Source organism: Aotus nancymaae, unplaced genomic scaffold (assembly GCF_030222135.1).
Source record: "Aotus nancymaae isolate 86718 unplaced genomic scaffold, 86718_ANA_hifiasm-v0.15.2.pri h1tg000002l, whole genome shotgun sequence".
Taxonomy (NCBI): Eukaryota; Metazoa; Chordata; class Mammalia; order Primates; family Aotidae; genus Aotus; species Aotus nancymaae.
The window spans coordinates 56,879,582-56,901,812 of NW_026988413.1; the positions used below are offsets into that span (position 1 = coordinate 56,879,582).

Below are 22,231 nucleotides of genomic sequence, written 5' to 3' on the forward strand. Positions count from 1 at the left end.
TGTTTGGTGAATTTCACACGTATGATAGGCTAAGCAGCAAACTATATATTATGAATTTTGTTTCTAATATCACTCACTATTAAATGCAGTTCAATAAAACCAAATTAATCTTTGGACCTAATAGTATGTATACATATACTTTATAACTGTGAAGTAGGAATGAAATATTTTCTACTTTTTGTTATGTTAAAATTTCATTATATTATATATGAAGATATATACTTTCATTAGATATAAGCTAGATGTATACACATGTTATCCAAATTGGTTAGTGCAATCATCTAAACGTATTTATTTGTATTTTTAATGCCATCATTCTACTTGTACCAAAGAGACTACTAAGTTCAGTGACATTTACTGTTACTTACTTTTTATAACAGATAAATAATGAAGCCTAGTTTGAAATGAGATTTCGGCTCATGTTTCAGTGCTCCTTCAACTGAGGCATATTTCCTGCATTCAAGGTTTTGGTTTCATTTGATGTTCATTTTTGATTTGAGTACACAAGGAGACTTTTATTGCTCTAGAGCTTTGGAGTTCATTCACAGATCATATTTTTTCTACCTCATCATTTTGCATAGGAGGAAAGTGAAAGCCAATGAGGTCGAGTAATCTGAGAAAGCCACACAGAGATAATGACAGGACTAGAATTTTAGTCCCACCATCTTTCAGATACCATCTTGAGATAGACATTTTATCTGGAAGATCACAGCTTAACCTCAGTAGACAATCACAAAGATACTTCAAAGGATATATATATATATATATATATATATATATATATATATATTAAAATATAAAATATTTTATTAAAATACTAAATATTTTAAAATATATATATATATGTTTCTCTAGGCATATAAAAGTACACTTAATTGAGATGTATTTTAATTTTTTTAGGATACATTTCTAAACTCATCTTAGTAAAGCTCTCAAACCCAAAACAGCCCATTGGCAACCTGGTGTCCCAATACATTTTCATCGAATGAGAATGATGTGACGTCAACAAGAAAGAGATTTCACAGGAACGTTGTGCTTACCTTCATAAGTCCCACTTTCTAGGAGAGCGCCACTTTTCTCCAATTCCATAAAATCTTCAACAGTGATGAAAATATAATCCACTCCAGGGACCTCACCCTCCTTATGTGGCCTTGTGGTGCCTGAATAAAGGAAAGTAAAAGCAAAAGAAAGACGCTGAGTGATTTGTGGTTGAACTTTAAAAATACCACCACATTTCTGAATATTCAGTGCCACTTGTTTGTACATCTGGAAGTTGGCACTTTGCATTTGTCCTTCTGTTTGTTTGGCAACAGAAAACAGCAGGGGGTAGAGAGTAACGAGTAAAGTAAATGTACAAAGCACTTTTCAAGCTTATAAAGAGTTCATTGCCATGGAATATGGCTGCATATATTTTTCGGTAAAAAATGAAGAACACTGTGCCCTTTTTGAAGAGGTGGTTTGAATATTGGACCAGCAGTCTGCTAGTTCAGGAATTTATGTATTTCACTCTGTGAATAAACCTCTATTGTCCTGCAAACTGCTGTGCTATGACATAAAATACAATGGAAACTAGTGATCTTAGAAAAATGTCCATTTATTTTTTTATTTTCATAATCTGCTTTCTCTTGGGGGAAACCGTTTGTTGGTTTTCATTTGTTAAATTTTGCATCCAAAGCCATTTTTATTTGATTTAAAGTATCACAAAACCTTTACTATTATTTAAAATTAAAAAGTAATTAGAATTGTGTAATAATTAAACTGCACTAGTAATTGTGATGCTGGGAATACAGTATCTAATTTGACAAGAGGAAACTTTCTCTGACTCCATCACACAGGCTCTCCTTTATGCGACCTTCCTTCTTTCCTTACTACCTCTAATTCTGACTGAATTGGGAAGTGACCCCCTACCAGGGGTTACTGCATGGGACCACTGTTCCCGACCCCTCCATCACCCGTAGAGGGAATGGAGCTATGAGGGCCAAGGTGACAGGATTATCAGCTGCTCAGACAGTGGCTCAGTCCAGCTCTCCTGGAGAATACACACCTCCAGGCATGTGGTCCAGTTTGTGAGGCAAGAGCAGAAGCAGAGGCATATTCAAGGCTGCAGGTTTGTTTCCATGTAATACTTCCTTCCCTGAACATGCCCTAGGCTTCTTCCTTTTTCTATGCCACCTACATAAGGCATTTTGCATGGTCAAACTGGAATTTACATAATGCATACATGCAAATAAGTATGCAGAAATATACAGAGGCCAAATATATGAGCAAGGTAGTACATTGGCTGACTTCATATATAAAGACTCCCTCATATTGTCTATATGCTAAAAAAGCATTTTAAATCCTTAAACTTTATTTTTATTCCTGCATTTGAAATCTTTATCAACTAGTTCATGAAAATAGCCAGTCAGTTCTCCTTTTGGTCTATTAAAATCAAATCTCGACTGCAACTGAGAAGCAGAAGCTAATGTCAGAATGTATAATATGCCAGGGAAATCTGATTTTGGGCAAAAATGAATAATTCCTATTGTAAACATTTTTTAAGATTTGAAGTTATTATTTCCTAAAATCAAGTTTTATAACTTGTCTTTGAGGGTTGCAAAACAATTTTTTTACATAATCATGTTTAATGACTTTCCCTGAATTGGTTATTTTGTTTAACTGAGACACATTTTGCAATATTTCCTACTGCTTTTATGCTATAAAATACAAACCATCTACACCGAGTATGCATAATATTGTCAAATTAATGTTTCTATGAGAATGTTAACTTTCAATATCTTGGCTTTTATGTGCTTAACTCTTGTGAATTAAAAGTGCATTAACATGGGTTTTGGCAATCAATTTATATTTCTGTTTATTTAGAACACAATTTAATCATTAAGAAAAAAATCACATAACAAAGACTCAATTTTTCTTACTAATTTATCTGCAGATTTCAGAAGCTGCACACTTTAATTTACTGCTTGCAGTATGATAATGCATTCCTAGCACCACATGAGCACCAGGATCACATGACTGAGGGCAATTTCCAGGGCTGCTGACTGGAGTAACACGGCTATACCAAATTTTAGTGAACATTTGGAGCTGTGCTCTTGTTGGGAAGCCCATCAGTGCTGGTTCACTAAATTGCTTTCCATCTCCATCTTGCACTTCAGACCTCTGTGACCGAGTTCTTCCTTCTGTGACAGGTGACATCAATCAGTGTCACCTATTACTATTGACCCAACCGATCCTGGACTGAAATTTCGCCTACCTCATCGTGGCTTGAAGTTCTGCTCTACAATCTCAAATGCTGCAACCTTCATCTTTGACATCAGTCGCTGATACTTTTTTCCTATTTTGTTCTTCTAATTATGACCTCTAGTCCCTGATCTCTTGCGGTTTCCCTGATGTTCCCCAAATCTAGCTTTACTTGCCTCCCTAACTATCAAAGGACTAGGGAAAAAAACAGAATCTGTTCCTTTCTTTAGTTCACTTTCATCACTTCCTGACTAATAATTAATCCCCATGTTCACTATTGGTTATTTCATGTATTGACAGCAGTTGCTACAGAAAAACAAACTTTCTCTGACAAGGTACTCCACAAATTCAGGTCACTTAATGTGAGTTTGATCCCCTTGATGCTTAGTAATTCTTTTATGTGTGTCTTCTTGTCTCTCTCATATATTCCCATCATTTTCTAATGTTCAACTGCTTGGACATTTTGTAGAAGACATGAACTCATTCTTTCTAGGTAAAGTAAAGGATACTCTGAAACCAAATACCCTAAAGTTTCCTAATTTTCATTTTTCTTAATTGCATTATCTTCATATTTTTCCTTCAAAATTAAGCCTGTATTGAAATTATCATCCATCTTGCTAAGACAAATTTCTTTTCCCTTGCTTTCTTTTAGGATTTAGTTTTTATTTGTCAAAGTTGCATATATAGCTATTTTAAGTTTTCAAGTAATTCTATAAGGCTTATTATTTTTAAAAAGCAGACCTTCATCATCACCACCTGCCCCCTGCTACCCCTTTCTGTTTATCCAGAGGCAAACACACTGCTTTTAGATGATTCATTTGTTTAGCCTTTGTATCTCTAAATAAGATGGCTCTTGACTTTTTACTTTAATAATTATTTCTTGATCTTTGAGTAAAGAAAATGATGATTTAACTCTTTTTTTTTTTTGTCACAATTCTAACCCCCTTGCGCATACCACTTCTTCCTGCTTTCCTTCCATTCTTCTAATGGAACATCTTGTGTTTAGATTAGTGTTAAGTGTTTACGTTAATAATTCTATGTAAATGTATTCCCAGCTGAAACTTGTAGTGTATACACTTTTTCATGTATAACTTTTTGATTTTTCTAGATATTAGAGGTCTTCACTTCCATTTTCCATTCATTAATCATAATTTAATTAATCAACTCTCTTCTTGAGAGAGAATCCTCCTCTCAAAATTCACAAATATATGTCTATTTTATCAAGTTTATCCTATTGAAGAAATCCTTCCCAAAGGCTTCTGACATGCTCCTATCTGGACTCTCAGCTGCCATCTACGGATCACCCCTTGCCATCATCCTGGGAAGCCGCTTTGCCTCTGTCTGGTGCAGTCCCTCCTCCTGCCTAGACCCCATGTCTATTTTTGTGGTCTATACCCTCATGGCGGCAGAGCACATCTGTTGGAAACTTCCTGTCAAAGGTTGCACAGAAGCTACATTGTTTGAGATTTTGCGTGTCTGGAAATGTCTTTATTCCACCCTCACTAGTGGCAACTCTGACAGCATTTCAGGAAAAAATCGTCATGAAAATATTTCCTCATCTTGCTCCTCCGTTCATGTCACCACCATTCTTCCGGTCTGCCAGTTTGAAACTTCCCCTCAGAGTCACCTACCTTTGACTCCTCCCTCACTCCTTCATTCTATCTCCAAATATTTGGCAAGTTCCAAGTCCTGTTATCTCCACATCATCCTTCCCATCTGTACTGTCTCTGATCCCAGCACTGCCCTCCTGGACCAGGCAGTGGCTCTGTCATTGGTGTGCCTGCCTCCCTCTCCGAGTTTATCACTGCACTTCCTGATGAGCCCTGGTGAAGCACAAAGTGGATCACATTTCCTCTCTAAAGGCTTATCTACCCAATCTATGGTCAAGAGAGTGGGCTGAAAAAGAGAGGGAGAGAAAAATACCAAGAGTCAAGAAGAATCAGAGAAAGCCAAGATTCTATTAGTAACAATAAAACACAACTCTCATGGTATGCCAGCTTGTAGAGTTTCTTCAGATGGGCTTGCCTTGATGGAACATGTGAGAGGACATAATGTAATGATTTTCTGCGTATGCAGTATCTTCCTTTCTGGCTTGTCATGCATCATTCTGCTTTCTCTTTAACCTAAAATATCCACCATTAGAATTATTCTTTGGTTTAGATGAAGGAGAAACTACCTTTAATATGTATAATATTTTGAATGTAAGCTGCCTGTGCTTTTTGGGACTCAGCCACTTGTTATCAGTATTACCTTGAGCAAGGTTCTTCACCCTCTGTAAACTTTAGTTTTCTTATCTGTAAAATGGGAACAATAATAGTAGCATCTTCATAGGGCTAATGTGAAGGACAAAGGAATAATTCATATAACATACTTAGGACAATGTCTGGCACATTTGAAATAGTCAACAAGGATTATATGTTAAGTACTACTGCCTGGAAGAGCAGAAATGACATCATAGATTGTTTTTGTGAAGTCTTGCCATAAATATTAATTGAGCACTTAGTATGCACCAAGCACTATTCTAGATGCTCGAGATATATCTCTGAATAACACAGACTAAGATTCCTGCCTTGATGGAACTAATATTTTAAGAGATGCAGAGAATAAATAAAAAAATTAAAAAGTAAGTTATATAGTATGCTATATAGGGTTAAATCTTATTAATTGACCATAAATCAGGTTGTTAGAACCTATGTACAATTTAGTGGGTCAAATGCTGAGATTTCTAACTGTTAGCTTAGACAGTATGTGGAAGAGAAGAGACTGTGGTAAAGAACCTGAAGGGGAGCAGAGATCCACAATACTTGTAGGCTGTACACTACCCAGGTGAGAGTTAGCTATGTGGGAGACTGCTGGCAGTCAACAGGGGAATCCACAAAGAGCCTGGTTATATTTTAGACAGAATCACTACATCCTTAAAGAGAAATTTCATTTATTTCACATATTTCACATATTGCTTGGATTAGCTTAGGTTATTTGGCTTAACATCTTGGTGTCCGATACAGGTATTTTTGAACTTTCAAAACCACTTTAAAAAGGGTTGATAAACATGACAGTACATGGTGGGTTCTAATGACTGGTGTATGTGCACACACACAGACACTTACATGTCAAGCCTCATTTTTAAAAGAAGACAGTGATGAGGTTGCAAAAAAGCGAACACTTACACACTATTGGTAGGAGTGTAAATTAGTTCAGCCATTGTGGAAAGCAGTGTGTAGATTTCTCAAAGAGCTAAAAACAGAACTACCATTCAACCCAGCAACCCCATTACTGGGTATGTACCCAGAGGAATATAAATCATTCTACTGTAAAGACACATGCACACAAATGTTCACTGCAGTACTATTCACAATAACCAAGACATAGAAACAACTTAAATGTCCTTCAGTGACAGATTGGATAAAGAAAATGTGATACATATACACCATGGAGTATGATGCGACTGTAAGATGAACGAAAGCATGTATTTTTTGGGAACATGGATGGAGCTGGAGGCTATTATCCTTAGCAAACTAAGGTAGGAACAGAAAACCAAATAACTGCATGTTCTCACTTATACATGGGAGCTAAGTGATAAGAACTTAGGAATACAAAGTAGGAAACAACAGACACTGGGGTCTAATTGAAGGTGGAAGATGGGAGGAGGGAGAGGAGCAAAAAAGGTAACCATTAGGTACTGGGGTTGATACCTGGGTGAGGAAATAATCTGGACAATAAACCCTCGTGACATGAGTTTACCTATGTCACAAACCCTCACATTTATCCGCAGAACCTAAAATAAAGTTTTTTTTTTTTAAGTGAAAGAATGGTGTGACAAAATGGTTCTTAGATTAAAAATTGAGGACCTCTGCATTGCATTTTTGTTTTAATGTTTTACCTATGTGATCCTAGATAAAATTTTTCTTATGCACTGAGGTAAACAATAGATATAAAAAGGGCATTATAAAAAGTAAAAGTGAGGAAGATCCAAGATAGCCACTTAGGAGCAGCTCAGGACTGCAGCTCCCAGTGAAAGCGCAGAGGGTGAGTGGACGCCGCATTTCCAGATGGATTTTTATTGCCCACAGACCAGGAGATTCCCAGGCGGAAGAGCCCCATGGGTCGCCAGCATGGCTGTTTTGGCCGGCGCGGCTGTTTTGCCGGTGCCCCGACATGGCGGTTCCCAGTGCAGAGTAAATGGGACTGTGCCCCCACTTAGCCAGCAAGTGGAGCTGAAACAGGGAGCCAGGCCAGGAGATCGCTGGGCAAAAAAGCACCACGAATCTCAGAGCCGCGGTTTCAGCCGGCGCAGTGGGTCGCCGCAAGGGAAATCACACAGATCCCAGCACCTTGTCAACAGGCGACCAGGACACATGGGAGAGGGCTGATAGTTAAACTAAAAAACAAAAGGCTCTGAGACAGGGAGCCAGGTGATCAGGACCATCTGCTCCCACCCCCACAAAAACAAAAACAAAAACAAAAAAACAGCAATTGGAAATGCTCTGGGTTGAGAATTTCACAGCAAGCACAGCTGAACCTGGGACGGTCCAGCTCTGTGGCGGAGGGGCGTCCGCCATTACCGAGGCACTCCACCACTACGGTGGCAATCCGCCATTGCTGAGGCAGCCTGTTGCCGAGGCAACCCGCTGTTACTGAGGCAACCCGCCATTACAGAGAGAGTCTGTCATTACAGAGGCGGGCCACCATTGCTGAGGCAGTTCTAACTACAACCATATAAACAGAACTGCAGGGAAGTTCACAGGGCAGCTAGGCAGAGCCCACAGCAGCTCAGCAAAGCCTCTGCAGGCAGAGAGTGACTAGGCTGCCTCCTTGTGGGCAGGGCAGCCCTGAAGAAAAAAAAAAAGGCAGCAGCACAGCGGAAACTCATAAAGCCCTAACTCCCTAGGACAGAACACCTGGCAAAAAAAAGGGCTCTATGAGTTCTGCTGCTGCAGACTTAAACTTTACATGCCCAGCAGCTCTGAATGATCAACGGAGCTCACAGCTCAGCACTTGAGCTACTATAAATGACAGACTGTTTTCTCAAGCAGCTCCCTGATCCCCATATATCCAAAGAGTCACCTCATAAAGGAGAGCTCAGACTGACATTTGGCAGGTATCCTTCTGGGACAAAGCAGAAGAAGAAACTGGTAGCAACCTTTACTGATCGGCAGCTGCTGCAAGTGATCCCCAGGCAAGCAGGGCCTGGAGTGGACCTCAGCAGTCCTACAGCAGAGAGGCCAGACAGTTAACAGGAAAACTAAGAAAGAGAAATAACTTCATCATCAACAAACAGGACGTGCACTCAGAGACCCAATCAGAAAGTCAGTAATTACAAAGTCGACAGGTGGATAAATCCACAAAGATGGGAAGAAACCAGCACAAAAAGGATGAAAACACCCGAAACCAGAACACCTCTCCTCCTACAAGGGATCACAACTCCTCACCAGCAAGGGAACAAGACTGGATGGAGAATGAGTGTGATGAAATGACAGAATCAGGCTTCAGAAGGTGGGTAATAAGAAACTTCCATGAGCTAAAAGAACATGTTATAACCCAATGCAAAGAAACTAAGAACGTTGAAAAAAGATTTGATGAAATGCTAATGAGAATGGACAACTTAGAGAGGAATATAAGTGATTTGATGGAGCTGAAAAACACAACACAACAACTTTGCAAAGCATGCACAAGTTTCATCAGCTGAATTGACCAAGCAGAAGAAAGGATATCAGAGGTCGAAGATCAACTCAATGAAATAAAATGAGAAGGCAAGATTAGAGAAAACAGGGTAAAAAGGAATGAACAGAGTCAACAAGAAATATGGAACTATGTGAAAAGACCTAATCTACGTTTGATAGGTGTACCTGAATGTGACGAAGAGAATGCATCCAAGCTGGAAAATACTCTTCGGGATATTATCCAGGAAAACTTCCCCAACCTAGCAAGGCAGGCCAATATTCAAGTCCAGGAAATACAGAGAACACCACAAAGATATTCCTCTAGAAGAGCAACCTCAAGGCACATAATCGTCAGATTCACCAGGGTTGAAATGAAGGAGAAAATACTAAGGGCAGCCAGAGAGAAAGGTCAGGTTACCCACAAAGGGAAGCCCATCAGACTCACAGCAGATCTCTCAGCAGAAACCCTACAAGCCAGAAGAGAGTGGGGGCATATATTCAACATCCTTAAAGAAAAGAACTTTCAACCCAGAATTTCATATCCAGCCAAACTAAGCTTCATAAGTGAAGGAAAAATAAAATCCTTTGTGAACAAGCAAGTACTCACAGATTTCATCACCACCAGACCTGCTTTACAAGAGGTCCTGAAAGAGGCACTACACATAGCAAAAAACAACCAGTACTAGCCACTCCAAAAACATACCAAATGGTAAAGAGCATCAACACAATGAAGAATCTGCATCAACTAACGGGCAAAACAGCCGGCTAGCATCAAAATGGCAGTATCAAATTCACACATAACAATATTAACCCTAAACGTAAATGGACTAAATGCCCCAATCAAAAGACACAGACTGGCAAATTGGATAAAAAGCCAAAATCCATCAGTGTGCTATATCGAGGAAACCCATCTCACATGCAAGGATACACACAGGCTCAAAATAAAGGGATGGAGGAAGATTTACCAAGCAAATGGAGAACAAAAAAAAGCAGGAGTTGCAACTCTCATCTCTGATAAAATATACTTTAAAGCAACAAAGATCAAAAGAGACAAAGAAGGATATTACATAATGGTAAAAGGATCAATGCAACAAGAAGAGCTAATGATCCTAAATATATATGCACCTAATACAGCAGCACCCAGATGCATAAGGCAAGTTCTTAATGACTTACAAAGAGACTTAGACTCCCACACAATAATAGTGGGAGACTTTAACACCCCATTGTCAGTATTAGACAGATCAACCAGACAGAAAATTAACAAGGATATCCAGTACTTGAACTCAGACCTGGACCAAGCAAACCTAATAGACATTTATAGAACTCTCCACCCCAAATCCACAGAATATACATTCTTCTCAGCACCACATCACACCTACTCTATAATTGACCACATAATTGGAATTAAATCACTCCTTAGCAAATGCAAAAGAACGGAAACCATAACAAACAGTCTCTCAGACCACAGTGCAATCAAGTTAACTCAGAATTCAGAAACCAACCCAGAACTGCACAGCTTCATGGAAACTGAACAACTTTCTCTTGAATGTTGGCTGGATAAACAATGAAATGAAGACAGAAATAAAGATGTTCTTCGAAACCAACGAGAACGAAGACACCATATACCAGAACCTCTGGGACACATTTAAATCAGTCTCTAGAGGAAAATATATAGCAATAAGTGCCCACATGAGAAGAAAGGAGAGATCTAAAATTGACACCCTATCGTCAAAATTGAAAGAGCTAGAGGAGCAAGATTTAAAAAACTCAAAAGCTAGCAGAAGACAAGAAATAACTAAGATCAGAGCAGAACTGAAGGACATAGAGACACGAAAAACCCTTCAAAAAATCAATAAATCCAGGAGCTGGTTTTTTGAAAAGATCAACAAAATAGACAGACCACTAGCCAGATTAATAAAAAAGAAAAGAGAGAATAACCAAATAGATGCAATAAAGAATGATAAAGGGGATATCACCACAGATGCCACAGAAATTCAAACCATCATCAGAGATTTTTACAAACAACTCTATGCACATAAACTAGAAAACCTGGAAGAAATGGATAAATTCCTGGACAGTTGCCCCTCCCAAGCCTAAACCAGGAAGAAGTCGAAACCGTGAATAGACCAATAACAAGGTCTGAAGTCGAGGCAGCAATTAAGAGCCTACCACCCAAAAAAAAGCCCAGGTCCAGATGGGTTCACAGCTGAATTCTACCAGACATACAAAGCGGAGCTGGTACCATTCCTTCTGAAACTATTCCAAATAATCCAAAAAGAGGGAATCCTTCCCAAATCATTTTATGAGACCAACATCATCTTGATACCAAAACCCGGCAGAGACTCAACAAGAAAAGAAAACTACAGGCCAATATCCATGATGCACGTAGATGCAAAAATCTTCAATAAAATACTGGCAATCCGATTGCAACAGCACATCAAAAAGCTTATCCACCATCATCAAGTAGGATTCATCCCGGGGATGCAAGGCTGGTTCAACATACGCAAGTCTATAAACGTAATTCACCACATAAACAGAACCAAAGATAAAAACCACATGATTATCTCAATTGATGCAGAGAACGCCTTCGACAAAATTCAACATCCTTTTATGCTAAAAACCCTCAATAAACTAGGTATTCACGGAACATATCTCTAAATAATAAAAGCTATTTACGACAAACCAACAGCCAATATCATACTGAATGGGCAAAAACTGGAAGCATTCCGTTTGAAATCTGGCACCAGACAAGGATGCCCTCTCTCACCACTCCTATTCAATATAGTACTGGAAGTTTTAGCCAGAGCAATCAGGCAAGAAAAAGAAATAAAGGGTATTTAACTAGGAAAGGAGGAAGTCAAATTGTCTCTATTTGCAGACAATATGATTGTATATCTAGAAGACCCCATCATCTCAGCCCAAAATCTCCTGAAACTGATAAGCAACTTCAGCAAAGTCTCAGGATACAAAATCAATGTGCAAAAATCACAAGCAATCCTATACACCAATAACAGACTTAAAGAGAGCCAAATCAAGAACAAACTGCCATTCACAATTGCTACAAAGAGAATAAAATACCTAGGAATACAACTAACAAGGAACGTAAAGGACCTCTTCAAGGAGAACTACAAACCACTGCTCAATGAAATAAGAGAAGACACAAACAGATGGAGAAACATTCCATGTTCATGGTTAGGAAGAATCAATATCGTGAAAATGGCTATACTGCCCAAAGTAATTTACAGATTCAACGCTATCCCCATCAAGTTACCAATGACCTTCTTCACAGAACTGGAAAAAACATCTTAAATTTCATATGGAACCAAAAGAGAGCCCGCATAGCCAAGTCAATTCTAAGCAAAAAGAACAAAGTGGGAGGCATCACACTACCGGACATCAAACTATACTACAAGACTACAGTAATCAAAACAGCGTGGTACTGGAACCAAAACAAACCTATAGACCAATGGAACAGAACAGAGGCCTCAGAGGCAACACAACATATCTACAACCATCCAATCTTTGATAAACCTGACAAAAACAAGCAATGGGAAAGGATTCCCTGTTTAATAAGTGATGTTGGGAAAACTGGCTAGCCATATGCAGAAAGCAGAAGCTGGCCCCCTTTCTGACACCTTACACCAAAATTAACTCCAGATGGATTAAAGACTTAAACATAAGACCTAACACCATAAAAACCCCAGAAGAAAATCTAGGCAAAACCATTCAGGACATAGGCATAGGCAAGGACTTCATGACCAAAACACCAAAAGCATTGGCAACAAAAGCCAAAATAGACAAATGGGACCTAATCAAACTCCACAGCTTCTGCACGGCAAAAGAAACAGTCATTAGAGTGAATTGGCAACAGAATGGGAAAAATTTTTTGCAGCTTACCCATCTGACAAAGGGCTGATATCCAGAATTTACAACGAACTAAAACAGATTTACAAGAAAAAAACAAACAAGCCCATTCAAAAGTGGGCGAGGGATATGAACAGATAGTTTATAAAAGAAGACATACATGAGGCCAACAAGCATATGAAAAAATGCTCATCATCACTGGTCATTAGAGAAATGCAAATCAAAACTACATTGAGATACCATCTCACACCAGTTAGAATAGCGATCATTAAAAAATCTGGAGACAACAAATGCTGGAGAGGATGTGGAGAAATAGGAACACTTTTACACTGTTGGTGGGAGTGTAAATTAGTTCAACCATTGTGGAATACAGTGTGGTGATTCCTCAAGGACCTAGAAATAGAAATTCCATTTGACCCAGCAATCCCCTTACTGGGTATATATCCAAAGGATTATAAATTGCTCTACCATAAGGACACATGCACACGAATGTTCATTGCAGCACAGTTTACGATAGCAAAGACCTGGAACCAACCCAAAGGCCCATCGATGATAGACTGGACAGGGAAAATGTGGCACATATACACCATGGAATATTATGCAGCCATCAAAAACGATGAGTTCGCATCCTTTGTAGGGACATGGATGAACCTGGAAACCATCATTCTCAGCAAACTGACACAAGAACACAAAATCAAACACCGCATGTTCTCACTCATAGGTGGGAGTTGAACAATGAGAAAACATGGACACAGGGAGGGGAGCACTATACACTGGGGTCTGTTGGGGGGAAATAGGGGAGGGACAGCGGGGGGTGGGGAGTTGGGGAGAGATAGCATGGGGAGAAATGCCACACATAGGTGAAGGGGAGGAAGGCAGCAAATCACACTGCCACGTGTGTACCTATGCAACCATCTTGCATGTTCTTCACATGTACCCGAAAACCTAAAACGCAATAATAAAAAAAAAAAGTAAAAGCATAAACACCATGCCAACAATATCAGCATTCTTTTTAAGTAGTATTAATTATGCTACTAAGAATACTACATTTTCACAAATATCATTGGTGGTATCTTACTTTTGGAACATATTATAATCAAAGCTTTAAATCACTCAACTTCATTCAGGCTAACACTTATTATAAAGGAGAATAAATTTATGCCTAAAGATACAAATTGCCTTTTTTACTGTTTGGGGATAAAAAAAACATGAGTCAAGATATAAATCCACTTTGCCTGATTACACACTAAGATGTAGTATGCAATGGCTTGGTCACTACTTACAAGCGTTTTTTTCCTTTTGTAGACAGAGAGTAAAACAGGTAATGCCTATGGCCTAGGCTGCTAGCAGTTTTTTGCCATTTGTCGAGTCATCTGAAAAGTGTGAAAGTGCTCATAAAACCTAATTAGTGTGTCGTTTAATTTTACCTGCAGGCATAGCACCTACAACAAGAGTCAGAAAGCAGGATTTTAGATCTATGTGCCTGGGAAGAAGGGATGTTAAGTCAATTGGCAAGGCAGTGGGTGAAGAAGGAAAAAGCAATTGGAGATCTATGAACACCTCTCTGGAAAGTAACATGATTCTAAAAATAAGGAAAATATATGTGATATGAAATGAAGTGTGGTCCAATGCTAATTTGTAGCTAAAGGTAATATCTAGACTGGAGAAACAATTAAGTTAAATTTCTTGAAGTGCTTACTCATTTTTATGCTGAAATAATTACAGTTGCTTTTGCAACTTAAAAGACGTTGAATAGTTGACAGCAAAGCAAGACTCAACAGTAGCAAGTAATTAACCAGCACCAGGAATAGGGTGGAAGATGTGGAAAATAAGAGGGGCTATAGATGATTCATCATAGAGCTGAAGCTCACTTCCTTTTATTGCTCTTCTGTTTTGGTTGGGACTTATCTAATAGGTGTATAGGAAACTCCAAAATAAGTTTTATTATCCAAATTATGATTTATATATTTTATTATTATTTATTCCAGACGACTCCTCCAAAGGAAAAATAAATATAACTGAAAGAAGGAAATGCTACTAAGTTGAGGCTTTGTTTCATCTTTGATTGCTTAATTTCTTAAAAAACAAAACAGTTTATTTATGAATTGCTAACTTAAGTACTGTATGCACTACCTCCTTCAATAGTTAATGAAAAACATACAGTACTTCTGCTCAAAAGATATGTCTAAACAAAATGCATTATCTCCCAAATGGGTAACTTACTGATACACAGTGAAATCACATGAAGATGACTTGTCATTTTGTTACCATAGTAACTGGGGGTGCCAATGGAAATGTTTTTTTATTAATCTACTTTTTAAATGAAGGAACATTGCTCTTTTTGTCTTAGGAAGAAAAGGGCATGACATTTGTGGTAAATATAATTCTAAAGTGTATTTCTCCTCAGCTTTCTGCTATTTCCTAGTTTTAGTAAAACACTTTTTTTCAAAACAGTCACCAGCATGGCAGACAGTATTACTACTTAGATGATGGTTGACTGCAGTCATCTACTGCGATCTATTCTGATATACTAAAAATTCCATAGTGCTTGCTGTATGGCAGGTACTCAATACCCATTCGCTAAAGAAACAGACTTGGAATCAATCATTAAGTCAATGCATTCTAAGCAGATGGGTCACTGTGTGAGAATGTGAGAAACTGAATTCTGTTCTTATTCATATATTCCCCCTTTCTTCCTGGTGTTTTCAACTGCAAGCTGGAAAAAATAAATCTTGACAGCTAGAGTGATTTCCTCTGTATTTGACCTTTGATTAACTAACTCTTAGATTCTTGAAGACACTGAAGTTTGTCAGTTACTCATCAGCAAGTATGAACATAATCACCAGATTTGTGTGTGCTGCCAATAAATACATACAGCAGACAGATTCCATTGGCCAATGCCTGTAATCCATTTTCACACAACCAGCCTAGGCCTTGGGTTTTATTGTACTCATTTTCAATCATGTAAAATCCCAAAGTATGGTTTTATACAAACTTAGAGCTAAAGTAAGCAAAGCAAATAATACAGTTTGGGTCATTGAATTGCATGTGATAGACAGATTATAAAGTAATGTGAGCCCTTTAGATTTCCTGTTAAGTGATGGGGTAAATTGGCTTAAGGTAAAAAAATTAAAAGCTACAATTCGATGAAATAAATCACTTAAGTATAAAAATTATTAATAGCCTCGATAAAACACTATGCATATTTTATAAAGTACTGAAGATTTGACAAATTCATTTGTAAAATGTAAGTAGTTACTTTGACTCATTTTCTTAACAGTGTGTTGCTCTAAACCTCAGCAATTATTTCAAATCTCTCTCTTCCCCTAAGATAGCATGTTGTCAATTTTTGTTTAAAGCAGCACTGGCATATACTAACAATGTTAGGTATCTTCCAAAACCAGACATTTTTGAAGAAGAAGACACCTCTCCTTGAATATCTTGGATATAAAGTTTCAAAATAGTGTCCCATATGGCATCAATTACTGTTTTAAATTTTAACAGTTTGGATTGAGGCAGCATCAGGCCCAAACTTGGTGTTTCTTAAAACATAGGTGCATCAGAACCCTGTGGAGGACTTGTTAAAGCACAGATTGCTGGTTCTCACTTTCTAGAGTCTCTGAGTCATCCGGCTTGGGTGGGACCTGATTATTTGCATTTCTAACAAGTTTTCAGGTGATGCCTCTGACATTGCACATCCAGAAACCATAATTGGAGAACCACTGCTCTAATTTCACTTATATCTCAGGGAACCCAAAATAAAAATAGTGTTAAATTTCCTCATCAAATAAAACTACAACAACCCATAAAGCATGTGGGTCATGACCACGACACCGGCCCTGGAGGAACCTATAGCTATGTACCGAATTCAGAGAAAACAAGCCATTCTTCATTTACTGGTGCATAGATGAACAGAGTCATGAAGAGTATTTTTCATAGTGGAGTGTTCTTTAGAAGTTAAATGAATTTGGGAAATAATGCACCTATCTTTATTTATGTGTGCTTATAAGTACCTTTATTATTTGAAGTAATATAAACTATTTTGCCCCTATCTGTGCAATGGTGTGGCTAATATTTGGAAAGACACAGTAGTCTTGAATATAGCTCACCAGCAGTGATACATGATAATATGTTAAGAAAAAATAAGCATCTAATGCAGAAAATCTCTCACATAAAAAAAAAAAACTATGGTGGATTGTAAAAAAACAGATGACAAATGAAAAATGTGTACATCTCCAAAAAGTAAGAAATAATAGCGCTGCATTATTTTCCTATACCAATATATCTGGTTTGCCAACTGTTAAAATTACAGCTTGTTTACAACTATTCTTATTGAATGAAATCAGGTGATAGGTAACAGGCACTTTGGAATTAGTACTCATAAAGCTCTCTGTTAGAACAAATTATTTAGGCTACTATATTGTTTCATCAATTCCATGATTTTGCTTGCACAGTTAGGTCCCTGGTGTAAACACTAGAGTAAATGAGGGATAGACATGAGGCATATCATTGACAAGTGGAACTCAGCCAGATGTGGAGCCTCACATCTGTAATCCTGGCACTTCAGGAGGCCAAGGAGTTTGAGACCAACCTGGGCTACATAGGGAGATCCCACCTCTACGAAAAGTTTAAAAATTCACTGGGTGTAGTGGCACACACCTTAAGTGTCAGCTATTTGGGAGGCTGAGGTAGGAGGATTGATTACTTGAGCCCAGGAGGTCAAGGCTGCAGTGACTCAGGATTATGCTAATGCGCTCAGCCTGGGTGACAGAGCAGACTCTGTCTCAAGAAAAAGAAAAGAAAAGAAAAGCTGATTTCATCATCTGAACTCAAAAATCTGTGATACTGAGCAAGAAAGACAATGGTATGATCACTTCTGAAGTTAATATATATGTAATACATTTTCAATTTTAAGGCTTTTATACTAAATGACCAGATTTAATTATCAATAGTACCAAGATACCTTGACCACAGACATACAAACACTCTACACTGAAGACAAACTAGGGCAAAGAGAATGATTTCATTTATTCATTCGAGTCATCACTACACTGGTAACAAAAGATTTGTACCCTAAATCTTATCCATTCCTTCACACCAAAGTCTATCTCCTCTACCCACCAGATTGCCAAAGAAACTTTGGCTCCATAAATTACTTTCTTCACAAAATTTCTGTCTTTACTTCACTTGCGTTCACAGTACAGAATAATTGACTACTTGGATTCAGAGAAATGAATAGATAAAATGACTCGCTCCCAAAAAATCAGATTCCTTGATAGCTACAGTCTTGGCTTTTGATCCATTCTCACAATATATAGATATAACATACCTAACTAACTCCAGGACAGATGAACACTGCATTCTCACCAATAAAGTAGGGCAGCCAACCATAATTCCAAGATTCTTGACTTGACTATTAATTTCCTGAATTTTTTAAGAGACTGGAAGAAGACAAATGACCCTCTTGTTACCAATTAATTTATTTTTGAACTTTGGATTTTAATTCTTCAATATTTAATTTAGATGTGTTCTATATTTGGCATTCTATAGAATTAATAAAAGGAGGTTTTTGATTCCCTAATTTATTATTTAGCAGATGTTTCAAGATTACATATTGAGATTAAAGAAAAGAAAGATCAGTGACTTTTTTTGGAAACAATATATATTTAGTTTGAAGCTTTTATACTCTCCTCATGTAAAATTAATCTGGGCCAGAACTAGACTGCGCAGATATCACCAGTCCTCTGAGCAATGCACAGACACTACTCAGTGACCTTCATTGCATGGAAGGTTTAGTGGATCATAACTTTATCATTTTATCACTATTAGAATCTTGCAATGACATTAACTTTTAGTATCACCATATGTCTCTATGGTGTCTATATTCTGAAATGCCCAAGGAAGACAATAGAATATAGAGTCTGCAGAGTATCAGAAAATCCAGGTGAAGGAAAGTAGGCAGTTAACTCTCCAGGGATTTCAAAATATTGAAATTCTTTTCAGATCATACTGCATAAATCACATGTCTGAGTAATCAACTATTTTTTTAAATTGAGTTTCTCAAGTACACACATATCAAAACATCATGGAGGGAAGAAACAAAGACGAGAGGGAGGAGGGAAATAGTAATGAGTACCCACTAGGAGCTCTGGATGAGGTACCTGTATTCCTGCTTAAAATCTTGAGTTAAAGAATGCCCTGTGCATCTGATTTATCTTATGTTCACGATAACCAGCTATTATATTGGTTATTTTATCACACTAAATCTTATTATACGGTTGATGAAAAACAGAACAAAAATTTACAACGCAGCTTCCCTACTTTAAAAAATTACAAGATTGGGAATATTATAGCAGAAATATATTTCAGCTATAACTAACAGCCCTTAATTCCAAAACCCACATCTGTGAGCATTCATGTGTAGAAAACATCTGTTCATATTTTAGGGAACAGGCAATTCTCCCCATTCAGGCCAGTGTGACTGTGGGCCAGCCACTAAATGTTGAATGGCATGGCCTGGCTCCCACTCAAGAAACTTAGGAAAAAAGAGAAAAGTGACTTGTTCAAATCAAATAATCAGCATTCTGATATAAAAGAAAACACAAGTATCCAGATTTTCAGCCTGAAGATAACTGTATGCCTCTGAAGCAGGGGCGGGGAGGAAGCGCAGGTGCACGGGGCAGACAGAATATGATTTCTGCCTTGAGACTTTAATATTAGACACACAGCCAACAGCCCCATGGCCTAGATCCATGTGGTCTTTTAGGCATGAAGGGCAGCAGGACTCAGTTTCTATCCAATTGTCATAATCCTCAGAGCACTGCAGTGTTAATTGCAGGCCACTGTATTTCCTTCCTGATTGGGGAGCAAATTAAAAGTGATACAATCTAAAGGAATGTGTATTGTGAACTGTCAAATAATCATCTGGGACCCCTGCTGGAAATCTTTTTATAAACATATCAGAATAAAACTATCCTGTAACAAAAAACACTTGGCTCTATAGACTGTCAAATCACTGTTTCTCAGTAATGCAATTATCATCAGGGATTAAGGGAAGTTTTAGGAATTAAACATATGAAAGAAAATTGTAAAGAAATTTTAAACCAGAACTAATTAAGTATCTCTGGCATAAGAGATATTAAGTTAATAGTGAGTTATAAAAATAAATATTGAATTCTTCAGAGAAAATATTTAAAATTTTAGATGAATCTATACCTCCTTTAGAGGAGTAAGAAAACACACTTACTTGCCAGGATTAATTGAGACATGATACAAAATAAAGAGGTGAATACCAGTAGCATCAGCCCAGCAGCTGATTCAGCATCCTTCCCTAAGGGGAACAAGTGGCTGGAGAGTTCACATCTGGTAGGGTGATGGTACTCTGACTTTCAGACCCAAAGTATTAAGTACTGCTACCTAAAAGAAGGGCTAGAGCATCTGGTATTTGAGAAAATTAGAAAGCCTCAGGCTGGTCAAATTATGCTACGGGGAGTTAGTGAATCCATGTCAGAATAAACAATGTGCATTATATCGTTTGGCTGTGGCCCCACCCAAATTTAATCTTGAATTGTAGTTCCATAACCCCTCCTACATGACATAGGAGGGAAGAGGTGGAGATAATCGAATCATGAGAGCAGTTTTCACCATCCTGTTCTAGTGATGGTGAGTTCTCACGAGACCTGATGGTTTTATAAGAAGCTTCTCCCTTTGCTGGACACTCATTATTCTCCTTGCTGCCACTGTGTGAAGAAGGACATGTTTACTTCCCCTTTGGCCATGACTGTAAGTTTTCTGAGGCCTCCCTAACCCTGAAGACCTGTGAGTCAATTAAACCTTTTTCCTTTATAAATTACCCAGTCTCAGGCAGGTCCTTATAGCAGTGTGAGAATGAACCATACTACAGTACATATGTTTAACCTCCTAGAGTTATTTATCTCCCCAGTTAGATCCAAACTATTTCTTTGGGTTAGAGTTCAGCAAATTTCTAAAAGGGCTAGATAGTAAATATTCTAGGCTTTGCTGGCCATACCGTCTCTGTAACAACTACTGTTATTAGAGATGCAAGTGGACACATAATACATAAACAGAGGAGCAGAACTGTGTTCCAATGAAACTTTATTTATGAGGTCATAGACAGATTTGACCCCTAAGCAGTCATTTGCCCGCCCCATATTAGATTTTCGATGCTTTGTGTCTTCATGCTCTTATCTCCTAGATTTGTTACTTGTAAATCAACAAGATACAACTTCAGTGCTGGCATTTGAATGCACTACCTCAAGAGAGAAAAGCATGACCATTACTGTTGGTGTGGTCAGTATGAAGTGTAACATTTCATGTGTCCTTTTTTTTCTGAAAACTTCTTCAAAACAACTAATCAGGTAGCTTTCTAATACATGGAAAAAATGGGGGAAAATATCCACAGAAGGATTATAGATTTCTGTCTCTCAAGAATCAAGAGAGGACTGTTCTTATGCAATCTTTGAAATAATATGAACAAGAAATTGCCAGGAGAAATACGTGTTTTGTGATGCTGCATCAAGAGTGGAAAGACATCTGTTCCCATAAGAAAAGCCGTGAAGGAGCTTCTTTTTCGGTATTGACTGAGGGCCTTGCATCTTTTAGTGGTAAATAACAGTAACTTATTGACCTTACTCTCATTTTGGAGTATAATCATATTAGCAAAGCTTCTGCAGGCTAAGGAATTCACCAGATATTTAATATGGGGAAGAAGTATGAAGAGTCTGAGTGCTCCTGAATATTACATAACATTTTATGCTGTAGTAGCTGTAATATCCCATGCGTATGCTACATGTTTAATGCAAATCAAGTTACATATCACTTGTTGGATAAAGTGGTATTCACAGTAATATTTTATATTTGATAGAAAATTTGTCATTACCTGATGTAAAGATTAATAGTTATATGACAAATTTGTATATGAACAATATACATATACACATAAGCTTTAAACTTAGTAACATAGGTCAGTAAAAGGAGAATAGCATATGAAAATACAGCAAAGAAAAAGAATGGCCTTAGGTTAGGCATTCCAAGATATTTGATTCTCTGTTGTATTAAAGCAAAATAATGAAAATTGTTGCAGCAGGAAAGAGCCCTCTAGCAAAACTATCTGCTAATTTTTAATATATTCAGTAATACACTTTGGAAACAACTTTTTTCTTTTACAAATTTATAATTTGTCCAAATAGGTATGAAACGTTTCAGAATGAATATCAGTCTATTAGAAAAGAGAGAAAGACACGGCTGATGAATATGGCAAAGTAAGGAATTATATGAGAACTTTCTTTCTGTATATAATATTCACAAGCACTAATCCTTATTCAGCCCTGACCTTATGTGAAGCATTGTACTCTGCTTTTTGCATGCATTATCTCTTTCATTTTTCTTAACAACTTGATATTATAGGTGATGTTTTACTCTTTTTATAGATTGAGTAACTTGCCCAA

The 22,231-nt window shown here is 37.7% G+C and overlaps 1 protein-coding gene across 6 annotated transcripts in view; it reads right to left on the reverse strand.

Moving 5' to 3' along the window:
• Positions 1–22,231, reverse strand: part of MAGI2 (membrane associated guanylate kinase, WW and PDZ domain containing 2) — a 1,459,815-nt gene that overhangs the window by 619,398 nt on the left and 818,186 nt on the right. For all 6 annotated transcript variants that reach the window (XM_064374940.1, XM_021667866.2, XM_064374946.1 and 3 more), the window contains exon 3: positions 1,041–1,160. In XM_064374940.1, the coding sequence (XP_064231010.1) occupies positions 1,041–1,160 (120 nt within the window). The remainder of the gene's footprint in view (positions 1–1,040; positions 1,161–22,231) is intronic.